The 15,357-nt window shown below is 40.5% G+C and overlaps 1 protein-coding gene across 1 annotated transcript; it reads right to left on the bottom strand.

Annotated features, from left to right (window-relative positions):
- Positions 1 to 79: 79 nt before the first annotated feature.
- Positions 80 to 12,206, bottom strand: Pdk4 (pyruvate dehydrogenase kinase 4). The gene is made up of 11 exons (XM_052721100.1): positions 11,956 to 12,206; positions 10,908 to 11,049; positions 9,490 to 9,561; positions 8,613 to 8,797; positions 8,373 to 8,459; positions 7,840 to 7,917; positions 5,973 to 6,049; positions 4,225 to 4,323; positions 3,914 to 4,024; positions 3,273 to 3,386; positions 80 to 2,179 (listed from the first exon to the last, which is right to left on the bottom strand). The coding sequence occupies exons 1-11, from the start codon at positions 12,083 to 12,085 to the stop codon at positions 2,036 to 2,038; spliced, it is 1,239 nt and encodes a 412-aa protein (XP_052577060.1). The 5' UTR covers positions 12,086 to 12,206; the 3' UTR covers positions 80 to 2,035.
- Positions 12,207 to 15,357: the final 3,151 nt, after the last annotated feature.

Below are 15,357 nucleotides of genomic sequence, written 5' to 3' on the forward strand. Positions count from 1 at the left end.
AAGTGAGGAATCCCTTTAATCGAAAGCATTCATTATACCTTGATATTATTCAAGAAAATAATTTTTATAAGACCACACATCATTATTACAATAAAAATATTTATTATAAAATTATCACATTTTTTGGCACATAACCTAAAGACAAAAATGTAATCCACACATTAATAAGTTAAGTGGGCCTGGGCATTCATATCTATCCACTAGAGTCTAAAGTCTCCCATGGGTTTACAAATAACAGGGAAGACTGTTTCAATTTAATTTACACAGTTGATGCTGTTGAGCTCCTAAAGATTTTCTTTACTATTTTAAACATAGGTCACAGTGTTTGGGTTATTTAACCAAATGCCTTAGTTCTTTGGTAAACACAAGTATTTATATGTACAAAGGTACAGCTGAAATTTCAATTAGAACAACAACAACAACAACAATACAACAGGTACGCTAAATGCTAGCACTTTTGTGTGATCAATCAATGCAGGAATCACAGTCCTACCATCAAAGTCACTGACCAGGACTCTAAAGATAAAATCTGAAATTCAAAACATAGAGTTGTGGCTTCTGTTGCCATAGCCAGAAGCAGCTCAGTATTAGGTCAGCATGAAATGAAATACCGATTTCAAATTCCCTGTCCCACAGGACTGGTAATTTCACAAAGCAGAAAAAGTTTCAATTGTAATTTGACACAAATGAATTTATTATCTCACAAAGCCCCTGTCTTGTAAGAGTAAGACCCACTTAGGAAGCTAAACTGCTTTCCAAGACACCAATTCATCCTCTTTCCTACCCAGGAAAAACACAGGAGATTCTTTGGAAGAGCCTGTGGGGACAATAGGAAGATGCCTTCCTCTGCTTCCCTCCTTCCCTCTCTCCATCCTTTCCCTTGTTTATTGTTTTTTTCTTTCTTGAATAAAGAAGATCATCCATGCCTGCCAGTTAAAACCTTCACTCCCCCAGGCACCACGCACAGCACAGCTTTTAGTCGATAGTTCTCAATGTCTCCATGACTCACAAGTGACATAATCCTGGTATGAGAACTTTTTGCTTCCAGACTACTCCATTAAAAAACCAAAGCTAAAACCAAAAACTCCAAGAAGGATTTAAATTTTAACGCTCTCAAGCCAATTGGCAACTAGAAATTTGAACAAATTTGTTAATATTGGAGTGTAGAGAATATAATTAAAATACAAATGCAAATATTTTTGAGCCTGGAAAGTATATGTTCTTGGATTCTTTACCACTTCCAGTTAGAGAACATCCATTCCTTCCCAGTTAAGTTCTTAATATGTGATTTCTTTCTCTAGTATGGGTTTTTCCACATACAATCTTTGGATCACTTTGACAATTTATCTTCCTTTCCAACCCAACTTCCCGAATTCAGTGCATATTTAACAATTCACCCAAGTCTAGGCAATGGCCAAAACGCACCGGCTTATGGAGTGCAGCCCAAACAAGAAAGGCTGCATAATACTGGAGCTGTCTTGCCAAAGAAGCTTTCTTCCAAGTTTGCCCATAGGCCGCAATGCCTAGGCTGCAAGCTCAATGCAAAGTGCTTTGGCATCTTCCATCCTGTCCTTTCTAGAGCATATCAACACCTATAAAATGCACATTTACATAATTTCTAGTAACACTCTAATCTTTGCGTGGCAGGAAAACACCAATGTCTCAATAATTGATGTTCACTGAACACCAATGTACCTTGGATGGCAACAAGAATTCTAAGACATCCACCTGCTGAAATTGCAAACCTCAAATCCTGTACTTGTTGAGAAAGAGATGTAACTCAGAAATGTAACTTCAGTATTTGCAATAATCATGAGTCATTCTGCATTGCCACATGAGGAGTAGGTCACCTGCTGTCCACTGGCGTCCGGCCCTGACCTCTCCCAGGTCACACAACCGAGCTCCATCCCTCCTTGGATCAATGTCTGTCCTAGCATTAGTTTTTTGCTTCTGTTTGGCGGAGACAAGAGTCCACACACACTACAGCACTGCCATAGACCCACTTTGATCCCAAAAGTGTCCCACGTGTTTCTCTTCACACTGCCACCTTTTCCTTTGCCATGTTTTTTGGTTCCCTGCTCGGGATACACCAGTCATCAGCTTCTGAGCTCATCTGATAGTGTTTGAAGGCTGACTTGTTAAAGACAGGGAGTTTTTCCACAGACTCAGAAGATAAAGCCTAAAAGGAGAGTAGACAAAATATCAATTAGCAAAATTATGCATGGCTATACTTTATTATTCAAAATATATTCAGAGGTCTGATTTAAATATTTAAATACTCTCATTTAATTCACTTTGTAGTAAAAATATGCCAAACCCATGGTGTTCTAGGTATTTTACAAAATAAGACTAAAAAACTATCATCTTTATTCCATAGTAGCTTAAGGGGGAGGTGGGATTGGAAATTTGGGCACAGATTTTGTGTTCACTACTTTCACATGATTTGGGGGGGACCTTTGATGTAATGGAGTTGAAGGAGAAAGCAATTCTTTCCAGTGAGAAACCTGTGTATCTCTGGTGGAGACCTAAGACGACACTATTCATCTATTAAAAGGTGCTTTCCCTACAGCTGGAACACTTTTGCCTACTTCATAAATGAATAAATACAGTAACTGTTTCAGACAGTCAAAGGGCACCTCAGCACTTAACTCCAGTGAACAAAATGGAAGCCTCGATGCTCAACGTTGTAGTTCTTACTGTCCGTAAACAAATCTTCAGTTGAAATAGTTGGCAAATGATAAACAGAACTGGGAAGGAGATCTTAACCAACAAATGTAGGTTTTCTCTGGGACAGAAAAACATGTACCCAGTTTTAAAATTCAAGCAGGAAATGCCTGGCACCCCACTGACAGGTCATCAGCAATCTTTTTCCTGGGTTTTAAATAGGGTCAGCTTAAGGTTACCGAGGTCTTGATTTTGATTGCTCTAGTCTGAAACATTGTTAGCATGGATTACCCACAAGGCTGAGTAACACTGAACTCAGCTACCCTCACAGCTGTCAAGAGAAGTTGTCTGGAAAAGGCTCACACCAGTGCGCTACCACTCTGAGGCTTCATCTATGTCTGCATCTACACTTGAGGCAGGTAGCATGGCTGAGCTTTCTGTCGAGTAAGCTGCATGTTAAGTGTGCACACGCCAAAAAAAGAAACTTCAGTAATGGCTGTTACTGAGATGAATTCAGTTTGAGGAGTTCTCAGAGGACTGGAGAACTCAGAGAAGTAACCGAAGTCATGAACTTAAAAAGGTGGTTTTCTACCGAGTTCAGAGCATACCTTTAAGTAGATGATGGCGTCTGTCCCATAGCCTGACATAGAGTAGAGATTCAGGTCTCCTTGAAAGTACTTGGCATAGAGACGAGAAATTGGCAAGCCATAACCAAAACCAGCCTGGAGGCAGAAGATCAAGTGTTAATGAAACCGTAGACACGCCCACTGGAATATAAAATTGGCAAGAGTTAGTACCCTTGCTCATACTCATGTTTAAGAGCTGAAATAAACACTTTCTCCAGCCGGGCGGTGGTGGTGCACACCTTTAATCCCAGCACTCAGGAGGCAGAGGCAGGTGGATCTCTGTGAGTTCGAGGCCAGCCTGGTCTCCAAAGCGAGTTCCAGGAAAGGCGCAAAGCTACACAGAGAAACCCTGTCTCGAAAAACCAAAAAAAAAAAAAAAAAAAAAGAAAAGAAAAGAAAAGAAAAAAACCCAAAAACCAAAACAAACAAACAAAAAATACTTTCTCCCAAACAGAGGTCCTTAGGATCTTCACTCTAAGGTTAGGTAGCGTTGTCATATTTCTCATATCCCTGCATGCCTATTTAACGAAATTGATTAACTGGCCTAAATACTTTCCTGTCATTCTCACCCTACATTTAGAACTAGGTGGCTGAGATGACTTCAGCCACATCATTGGCCTTACCAGAGGGGCATTCCGTGAATTGTCCATCACAGGCGTTGGGGCAGTGGAGTACGTGTAACTGAAGAGGCGGTCAGTGATCCGCAGAGGAACGCCGCCTCCTCGGTCAGAAATCTGAAACAGGCAAGCAAATCCATCAGTGCTGTACTATAACAGCAGTCAGCACTTGTCTATAGAAAAAGGTCTTCCTTTCCTTTAAAAGTCGTCTGGCACACATGACTTGGAGAGTTGTCCCCAAGTGGAAAACCATATTATTATAGGCCCCCTTTAGCTCTCTCTAGACAGAACCCAAAACAGAAGCAGGGAGTGGTTACCTTGATTGTGAGGTCTTCTTTCCCCAAGACGACAGTTGCCTCGACCGGTGTCAGGGAAGGGCGATTTTCCTGATGCTCAACTGTGGCCCTCATAGCATTCTAAAGACAATAAAACCACAAGAATTCAATGGGGGAAGGAGAGACAATAAATAACCAGTTTTATGTTGAAAATAAAAGCAGCAGAGGGTAATTCAAAGTTCCTATTTCTTAAGTGAGTGATAAAACATCTCTGTAAATATAGCCGTTTATGAATGTGTCATGTAGACTGTATAATGAAAAATCTTCATTTACCATGTAATATAGCTCCTGGGAGTAATGCCTAATGGAAAAACAATTCCTCTAGCTGTCAAGTTCTTATTTGTAAGCTTAATTTAAATGCAGAAATTGGTTTTGATAGGCCATTTCCTAGTGCTCTATTTTTCTGTCTTTCCATTACATTTTATATCCAACACCAAAGACTATTACCTAAGGAATGAACAGTGAATCGTTGAACCAATTTATTGGCTTTTATAAAACTTGCTGGAAAAAAGGTTGTTACTATTTAAAAGGACAGTCAATAATTCTAAATTAAATTTCTATTTGCATTTGAGTATCATCTTAACTTTCACAAGTGACGGCAGACTAACTCTCTGAGTTAGAGCATTCAATTAAAAGTAAATTAAATCGATGAAGAAGGATCACGTGATCTTTAACACAGAATCAACTAATACACGCTTCCAAGGGAAATGCCCGGTAGGTAAAGTCTCACTTTATTAGACTATTTTCCTTTCTGATTATCCTTTGGTATCTCTATATAATACCAGATATTCATTGAAGTGAAGGAAATAGATCAGTTGTTTGTAGTTTAATCAATACATCATTGCAAAACATTAGACTAAGTTAGGAAACAGTACATTCTGATGTTACATCAGTATTAGAGGCAGATTTTACTTTTTAAAGAAGATTTCCTCCTCCTGTTAATCTATAAAATCATCGTGGAGAACATCACAAACTTCAAGTGATTCTTATTTTTCTGGTTTCAGTTCAAAGTATTAGTATGATCTTAGGATGCATAAAAGGATTTGCTATCAGTGTTTAGTTACCCAGACTAGAGACATTTAATTCTTCAGCGCACTAGAAGTGCAAAAATCTCGGACCCACAGATTCTAAACATTTCCATGCACCTGTCTTATCAAGGCCTGTAGATGGTTATGACACACACTGTTTGAGAATCAGGATCCTGCAGGCTGGTTAGAAAGTATGGGCGGTGGATAACCATCATGTCCTTGGAAATCCAGAATCCTGGACACTACTCCAGACAGACCTGCATCGGATTTTTCATTTTAGTGCAGCCTACACGTGATTCATATTCATGCTATGGGATTGGCTGTTCTAGTTTCAGAATGTGGCCCACCTACAGGACCTATACCTTCGAGTCTACAACTGGAGAGTCTATGGTACGGAGGCTGCAAGACTTCATTCACTAATGCATTCATCCCATGACCTCCTTTAAAAAAGTAAATGACTAGTGCTTTGCTACACATCTGAAGAAGTGATGGGGGCATCTTCTCCACTCTTCAGTACTGAGATGAGCCATACTGTGCATTTTCAGGCACATTGTTTACTGTGGTCTCTGTGAACGATCTCAAACACTGGCTATATAGCTCCTTTATACCAAAGTATTCTTAGGAGAATATACAGAGACTCTTATTTAATGGGGAATGATAAAGCTGTAAGGATAAACCCATGACTGCTGTGAAATATCATACCTTGAATAGTTCAAAGAGCATATGATGCAGGTGAGAAGGAACATACACGATGTGAATTGGTTGACCAGGAAGTTTTCCTAGAAACAAATTCAACTCATTAGAATTCAGAAACAAATATTTGGCTGAAATGAACCTCTGTGTATGTTTTGTTAATGTTTTAGTTATAGACAAGCTTTGGATAAGTGCCATTTTCCCCACCTGAAAATTGTGACTTAGAACATTCCCTTTTAAATAGTAAAGACAGCTGGCTTATTTTCAAAATGCTGTTCCAGCTGCAACCTAGTATTCAAGATTAATGCTTGCATTTCTCTGCAAATGTAGTCGTAGTTGACTGAAGTGTGAGGTGGTGGTATAAATCAAGTTACATAGACTTCTACTTTCGACATGTTTGAACTATACAATTTTAGTGTTAAAATGAAATGCATTTGAAGATAGAAGGAATAAATATGCTTATAACATTTAAATTAATGGTAGTTATATTTTTTATATTTTAATGCATATTAAATTACATGATTTTTTTAATCACCCCAAAATTAAATCTTAGAGGCTAAGTGTGTTTAAGCTTCACCAACAGGCTAAAGAAAACAGAAATAAAAACCTCATGATACTGTTTGAGAAGAAAAATAGAAGCATTCTTTGATGTCCCAGGCCTGGGAAAAGTCTGAATGAGTAAACACAAGGAAGGTCTGGCACAATCCTGCCTTTGTTTTGTCCAACAGTGCAAGCAGTTTATCTGCAAGTATAATACAATGCTGCTTACTCTGAGTTAGCTCGTCATTATTACCTCCTCTGCTTTTCTCTTAGTGCTCACTCACTTTTCAATGTCCTCTGTCTGTGAGTTCCGCCACTAATCAATGTTACTGTATAAACATTACTTGGAAAAACATAAACTTAGAGTGGAAAGGGGAGATCATTCCAATTTAACTCTGCCTTGATCTGAGAAGCTACTCTCTTCTGGAATAGAAGAGAGTAATATAAAAATCACCCCGTTTATCATTCATGTAATCACTTCCATGTGTGAAGACCCTATCACACCAGATAGCATAGAGCTCAAATTTTGAAGTATATTTCATTTCCAAATAGTAGAATACATTTTTAAAATTGTGGTAAGAACAATCAACATGAGTTCAATTTGAAAAATTCTTATGTGTATAATACAATACTGTTAACTATGTTGTGCACCAGATCTCCGGAATTTATTCATTTTACACAACTGAAACTTTATACCTGTTCAAAAGCAGCCCTTATCTCTTCCCCCTGAGCCTTTCACAAGCACCGCTGTAATCTCCACTTGTGTGACTGGGACTAACCTGGGTTTCTATCTCACATGACTGGAATCACGCAATATCTGCCATTCTGTGTCTGTCTTATTCCCTTTAGGACAATTTATGAAGTATTTTTGTTCCCTGGTCCTGTAAATAACTTTTTGAGAAGGATAGCTCCATTGATAACTATTTTCTATACTGCAGATATCCTCATTCTTCATATGCCACTTTTGATTTAATTTTTTGGGTCTCACATATGTTCAGCTGGTCCGGAGTTTGAGATGTAGGAAGGACTTGAGCTCCTCCACTTCTCAAGCGCTGCGGCTGCAGGCACCATGCCTGGGATTATCCTACATATTTTATAGGAAGCCGTCTTTCCCTGACCTAAGATGTTAGAGTCCAGGCACACCTCTGTTCGAACAGTCTTCCTTATGAATGGCTGTTAGCTTTGCAGCCGCTTAACAAACAAAACAAAACTTCTTTTTACAAGTTCTAAGCAAGCTCAGGAGAATAAAAAGAACACAAAAGCTGCTTTATATTTACAAAAAAAACAGTAATACTAAGTTTTGCATAGAGTTACTTGTATCTTGCAGCTAGCTTACCATTTACTTGTGTGAGCTTTAATTCTGGCGACGTCAAATAATACTGATCGCAGAGCATCTTTGCGCACTCAAAGGCATCTGGAATAGAAATTTTTCATAACAATGAAATAAATTTATTCCAAGTACAGTTGTCAAGTGATATTCAATGTGTTTACCACCCTTAATCTAAAATTCTATTCACTGGAGAATTGGTTTATGTGTATGAAAAATGTCTTTTTAATATTTTATTAAAACAATATTTTATTGGAGTTGTACCAATAGCAATATGTGCACTTCAGAAATCAAACACAATATATAAGAATATGGCACATGGACCACTTATGTTTAAATTTTTTATGATACTATAAATGAGTGTTTACACTCTTGACACTCAAAAGCAAGAGACCTTGTTGGCAGAATTCATAAGGCATAAACAGAAGATGGTGTTTACACCATTCATTTACAAATTCATTTACAGAATAACCAACATTACAGATTTGCCAACCATGTATTATACATTTTCAATAAGAGAAATACAGAAGTCTAGAAATTACCTTGGACCACTGCTACCACATCACAGTTTGGGTCAATGCTTCCAATGTGGCTTGGGTTTCCTGTCTTTGAGTCACTGAATATAAGGACTGTTAAAAATTGAAAACAAAAGCATGGTATGAGAAACAGGGCAGTGATTAGAACCACCCTGAAGAAAGGCTGTGGGTCCCCAGTTACAGGCACAGCCTCAGCATGGCTTGTATGCAGCACCCTCCAGACAGTCTGTTAAAAAGGTCACTTACTGTGCTGGTTCATCAGCATCCTTGTAGAAATGCGGTTCATATAAAACCGGTCCAAAAAATACTGAAGATTTTGATTGGTAACTGGGTCAACTGTACAGGTGTCTTTATACTCAAGAATCCCTTGAGCCATCGTAGGGACCACATTATGATGTCTGTTCCGAACTTTGATGAGTGTGTCTACAAAGCTAAGCCAGAACATTTATAGTTAGTGAACATTAACGAAGTTTCCCACGTGTCTCTTTAAGTTACTTAAAAGAAAACTAAAGCTCTTTTTGCAGCATCAGCCCCAGAACAGCTGATTATAAAATGCTGGGTGAAGCTTCTTCCAGACTTTTACTACACCTTCTTCTGTAGCAAAAGAGGCAGTTTCATGAGAGGGTTTGTGTTTCTAGATTCCATGTAAAACCACTCACTGGATGGCTGGTGCATTCATTCAAAGTGTTCATTAAGCTTGCTTTTTAGAAAATAATTAAAAACAAAGACAATTCTACCACGCCATCATGGAAAATAAAACCCATGAAGTTTCTTGGCATATTTTTTAAAAGATAGCTATATTTAGCTAGCTAGAAATTGTCACACAAAAAGGAAATAGGTAATCACCAAAAAGTCCATTAAAAATTATGTTACAGTAAACTTTCTTGCAAATACAACCTTTGTACTAAACTTAAAGTAAATATGGAATTCCTTGGGAAGCAAAAACTGCAAGTTTCTATATTTGTTGACATGTAGCATTGATTTCAGTTCTATATTTCTTTACTTCTAAAACCACCAAGGCAAAATTTGTAAGGACTAGCAATTTACTGTGGAAGATTGAACTTTTTAATTTAAGCTGAAAAAAGATCTTGTGTAAACATGAATTCTCACAAGGAAAGCTTACTCGGCTAGAGCTTTCTGGTCTTCTGGGCTCTTCTCATGGAACTCCACCAAGTCCATCAGGCTCTGGATGTACCTGTTAGGGGAGAAGCTTGGAAATGAGTGTCAGATGCAAATAAACGGTTACAAATAAAATGCCTTTGAAACCATTGGAAAGGGGAGAGGAACCACTCTGTTTAAAACTGAAACTTTCCTTCAGGACGTTTGGGAAAGAACATGTTAAGATATGGTCTACAGAGCGAGATCCAGGACAGGCTCCAAAGCTACAGAGAAACTCTGTCTTGAAAAACCAAAAAAAAAAACAAAAACAAGATTTTTTTTTTTAAAGTTGCAATTTTCTACCCTCTACTTTCCTGGCCACTTTGGTTGGCAGATGTTTTCATTTCTTCTACTAAAAACACTCGTAATCAACTTTTAAGAAAATGCTTTTTTTTTTCAGGACTGCACATATGTTTCAGACTGGAATCATCCAAAGGCCATATCATTTTTCTTCAATCATTGGATGGAATGCTGGGCAGTCAATAGACTAGGGTAGGGCTTCTTCTCTACCACTATCTATAGCACGGATCTGCCCTCTAAAGCTCTGCTTGCTAGGCATCAGTATAATTAGTTTAAAGACAAAAATCAAAGGAACTGACATTAAATACTGGTCATGTGCTTTGTGTGTATTAGTTTAAGTCTTTTAAGAAATAAACTACCTCATTTTGTTATAGGCAACAACTCTTGTAACAGTGGGTGGGGCAGCTAAGGTAAGAGAAGGTTTAAGACACTTGCTAAGACACCAAGGGAGCTGCAGAGGCAGAATTTGAACCCAAGGCTCACTTTGCTAGTTGCTGATGAAGAACAAGAGACTCTCTCTAAACAGCAGACATCCTGATCTATTTCTAGGCAATGGATTACTTGTGCAACTTCAGATTCCATCCTCTATTATGTAAAGCACAAAGTAAAAACTACATATATTGCTTATTTTTCAAATTTATCCCATAAGTCAAAATTACATTGTAATGCAAGTTGGGTGTGTGGTATATGCTTATAAACCCAGCAGCTGGGAGGTGAAAGCAAGCAGAGAGGACGTCAAGGTCATCCAAAGCTATATAAAGAGTTCCAGGAAGCCTGTGGTACATGAGATCCTGTCTTGAAAAACAAACAGCAAGGGAAAAAAAAATCAAAAACAGAAATAAAAGCACAACCCCATCCTCAAAATAAAGGGGTATGATTTTTTTTAGGAGGTTACAAAAGTATATTCATATATTTATATCTATCCTAATGATAACCTGCCCTAAATTAATACAAATTTACTTCGAACTTTCAAAACTCTTCTGTTAACACAACCTGTTGTCTGAGTATGACGTTAACACTGCATAGGAAGTGGTACTCAGATAACTTCTAAAGCCAGAGACCTCAAAACAGTGTGCTCCTTACCAGCTCTTCACCAGCTGCACGGAGGGGGTATTCACCAACCGGTCAGGGAGAATGTCGATCTCCTTCAGGATATTGGCTAGTCTCACCGGCAATTCTTGCCGCAGAAAAGAAAAAGAAGTTCTTTCACAGGCATTTTCTGAACCTGCAATGGATAAAACATGTTCAATTGGGGGGGGGGGGTAGAAAACAAATAACAAATATAAAGGAGATTGAAAAATGATATCTTAACCACAGTTTTGTGTTTATAAATACTTTAGGAATAGATATCTTCAGTATATTTTTCTTTCTGTTTTTCCCCCTTTTCCTTCTTTTAAGAATGACCAATATAGGGGAATTACTGTTTATTTTCTTGCTGAAAAGAATTTACTCTGGAGAAGTCAGACCACTTTCTAGTTGTTTCTATCCACGAGAGCAGGGACAGCCTGTACCACAAACTCAACAACACTGTCTAACGAGTATGGACTAGACAGGGACTGGGTAGGAGACAAAGGAGTTTCCAGACTAGCAGTAAACAACACTGCATCAACATCTTGAAATGTTCCTATGGCATTGCTGCAGGAAGGGATTAAACCAGTTTTTATTTAAGTAGTACTGTAAGCATTTGGAAAACAAGGAAAAATGGTAAAGATGTTTGTTAGGCATGGTAAGAGGTAGAGGAGGTAGATGTGTGTGTGGGGGGGTATGGGTTAAATCTATCAATCTGAGGTGAGTTTATGTTATTAGGAAGTTGTACATTGGGAAGAAGGAAGGAAGTTTCTAGTACAGTATTAAAATGGTGGCTGAAAGCAAACCCATATACATGTATACTTTTCAATTCATAAAGATCTAGACAGCAGGAAGAGGAAAGTGGAGTCGGAGCTGAGCATCAGTAGGGTTACAAGTGAGCTACACTTGTAGTACAGTCAGAAAGTAGCCAAACTTGGACACCGCAAGGTGCACAGCCTTGTGAGGCTCCTGAGCTTCTTGGCCAAGCGGACCTCAGTTGTCCTAGTCCTGACGCCTCCCCCGGCCTCAGCACCCCCCTCCTGGGCCCCGCGTCTCCTCTCACCAAAGTCCAGCAGCTGCTTCATGGACAGCGGGGACGGGCTGTAGCGGGAGAACAGCTCGACCTCCCTGGGGACCAGGCCGGCGCTGCCCAGCGAGCTGGCGCTGCGCATCACGAAGCGGGCCGCCTTCATCCTGACGCCCACCTAGGCTGCGGGTGCCTGGGACACGTTGGAGAGCAAGGCTGCGGGGCTGCGCTGTGGCCTCAGGGTCCCGGGTGCTCCAGGCTGGGTGACTGGTTGACTCTCAGGTCTTCCCACCTCCCGCCGTCTTTTATTTACCTCCCACCACCCCCCTCCCCGCCCTCCCCACCTCAAATCCAGCCGGGAGGAGTCACTGGGACTCTGAACTTGGGGCCACACCAATCAGCTCAGAGGAAGAACTTTGGGCCCCGCCCCTTGGCCACGGTCACCAGAAAGGCCTGGCACGGTGACCCTAGAGCGGCTCAGCTCGGGTGCCCTGGGCTGCCAGGGGCAAGGGTGGGAGGGAGGCCAAGGAGGGGGCCACAGCCGGCATCTGGGACGAGTGGGATGACGTGGGCTCGAGGTTGCCCGCCTGGGACAGGTCCCAGGTCGCCAGGGGCTTCAGGCCCGCCCAGACTCGTCCTTGTTTACAACTCCGGAGCCATCTCAATGTCATGCATTCCTCGCCAGAAACTGTTTCCAAGAATCTCGGCTCTGAGAGTCTATTGGTGCTTGCTCAGAGCGGGACTTTTACAGTAGCCAATCAGCTGCTTAGCAGAGGATGGGCTTCCCTGCTATTGGACCGCGAAAGGAATGGCCACCCTACACTTTTCCCCACTTTCTTCTTAGCAAACAGCCCACCGCTGCAAGTTTAGAAACTACTCTTAATAGGCTTATTATTCTTGGGAGTTGGGGGGAGGCCCGATCGTTTCTCTCCTGTAACACTTTCTATACGTTAGTTAAATGCAAAATAAAAAAGGGCTGGCTGCCATTTGACTGACTTTGTTTTCCTCCCGTCAGAGAATTTTTTCACCCGCTCTTTGACTAAGGCATTTTGGCCTGCTCTCGAATGCCCCCCCCCCCCCCACCCCCGCATCTACTCCAAAAGCTTTTTCTTCATTGTTTGGCTACCCTGCTTCCAAATGCGACCCTTGTCACTAGCAGTCATTGTAGCATATTGTAGTTTTTTGGGCTCTTTGGCATCTGTCCCTGACAGAGATTAGGGCTCTGTCTAATGCTCACTGCATCCTACCCCACTTTACTACTCAATATTTGCTCAGCTAATGGCTGCTGTTGAAACATATTAGCCTGTCATAAAAGTCTCGCCCTAACCTCTTCCGCCCTTCCATCGGCTCTGAATGGACAGTAGAGTGAATTCCCAGTATTTGGGGAAGCTGGTAATGACTTAGTTACAAAGCTGGAATGGGAACGAAAGAGGAGGCAAGGGACGTTTGTTTTCAAAGGTCCGGGTTAGCCTTTGACCCTTGCATTTAAGCAGAATGGGGTGTTCTGGAAGTCATGGGTGACCCTAGGGCGTTCTCACTCTGCATTTTTCTCTATGAGATCTTATCTAGTCACAGGACTGATTTCCAATTTCTGCCTCTAGCGTAAACTCAGCCCCTGCAGCCAGACTCCAGTATTCTACTGCTTATCTGACGTCTCCATTCACATGTCGAGCATCAATTTTCATCTTCTCAAGTCCGTCACCATTCCTGGGGGTCTGACCTGGTCCTGACAAACTCTGTGTTCACTTGTGTGACATGGTTGGAGAGAGCACACTGGCTTTCCTTCCGTCTCCCACCTCTCTCTATCTATCACCTATAAATTCTAGCATTTATGATTGCCCTCTCACCCAGGCCCTTTGCTCAGATCTATGGGGGAAAAAACCTGTGAAAACATTCAACATTCATAGTTCTCTGGTAATTAGGGTATGGCATGAGTTCTTAAAGACACGGAGAAATAATTTGGAAGTGAATGAAAAGACATCAGCAACTGCACTTTGGTGGGGAAAAAAAGAAAAATGGCCAAACTAAACGTAACTTAGAGCGCTTCAGCGTCAGCACTTATGCTAAAGGATTCTAGGCAACACTGAGATTGCATATAGATACCACCAGAACTCACCAGAATCCTATTTAATCTAGAGCTCTGGCAATCAAAGATGTGTCTAGCAGGTCAAAAATGAAACAAGACTCTTTGATGTAGCAAGTGAATGTAAGGTAAAGGATTCCTTTTCATCCTGGACTACATCCCATGAAATGAAAGCACACACTCACATTTCTTTTCATCTATGAAATAAGGCATAAGCAAAACTTCATACTACAAAGGACAATATTTTAATCTGCAGAGGGAAGGAAACTGTGTATGATATGTAGGTCTCATTTAGAAAGTAAGTCCCATTCTTTCCAGCTCATTGTGCGCTCAACCTTACTTACCCTGTGGTGTTGTGAGGTGATTAAGGATCAGGTGGAGTCATATGATGCCCACAGAGACGGTTAAAGGCTAAGTGTGAACCGAGGTCACCAAAATTTTGTCGCCATGCTATCCCATCCAATAATATTTACTAGGTTGCTCTCAGCACACTGCATTCTTTTCTGCCATTCCTGTGTGATGGTAACTGTTGTTATTATTGGCAACACTGGTGGTAGCTGAGCCGGAATGGTCAGGTCAGGTTTTTACCTAGTTGGCAAATGTGCCATGTAGTACCGTGAATAGAGAGTGGTCTGGGATCTCTATGCTCAGACTGACTACAAATTTTGGAGGGGATTTAGTTGAGACAAAGGTGAGACACAAAAATTATTTGGGAATCATGGGTGTGAACCAATTCATGTGTTCATTTGAGTAAACGTAAAGCATGAGAAATTGACCATCTGAGTCACTGTTGGGAAGGGGGAACCATGCCACCTCTTTATGGAACCTGCTGGATACAACATCCCAGCGTGAAATGTAGGATTCCTTATAGTATTAGCTGTACTTTCACCTACATTAAATTGTTCTGCATCCTTCGTCTGACAAAACTCTAATAATATAATGCTGTTAGGGGAGCTTTGAGAATGTGAGTCCCAGTTTGGCCAAAGGTTTGGGAGGGTCAAACTGACAAAACAGATCAAAATCCTTAAAGAGAAGCCTGTTCACTTTTTCCTCATTCTAGGGGCATAATCCAAGGAAGCAATGACACACACACACACACACACACACACACACCCCAAGAAATCCAAATCCATGATGGAAAAGTTAGCAGATTGATCATAGAATACTTATAGTTAAAAGATGACCAGCAAATTTGAAGAAAATATTTTCAAAATATGTAACAGATAAGTGGTGATTTCAAAAAAAAAAAAAAAAAACCGGCTGTTTCATTAGGATAAAAGCAGTCATGGTTGTGGACTTGGATAGGGAACTAGTCACTACTAAAGCAAACGGACACTGAGTCTATCCATTAAGTT

Source organism: Peromyscus californicus, unplaced genomic scaffold (assembly GCF_007827085.1).
Source record: "Peromyscus californicus insignis strain IS unplaced genomic scaffold, ASM782708v3 Scaffold_6__1_contigs__length_162567912, whole genome shotgun sequence".
In the NCBI taxonomy this organism is placed as follows: domain Eukaryota; kingdom Metazoa; phylum Chordata; class Mammalia; order Rodentia; family Cricetidae; genus Peromyscus; species Peromyscus californicus.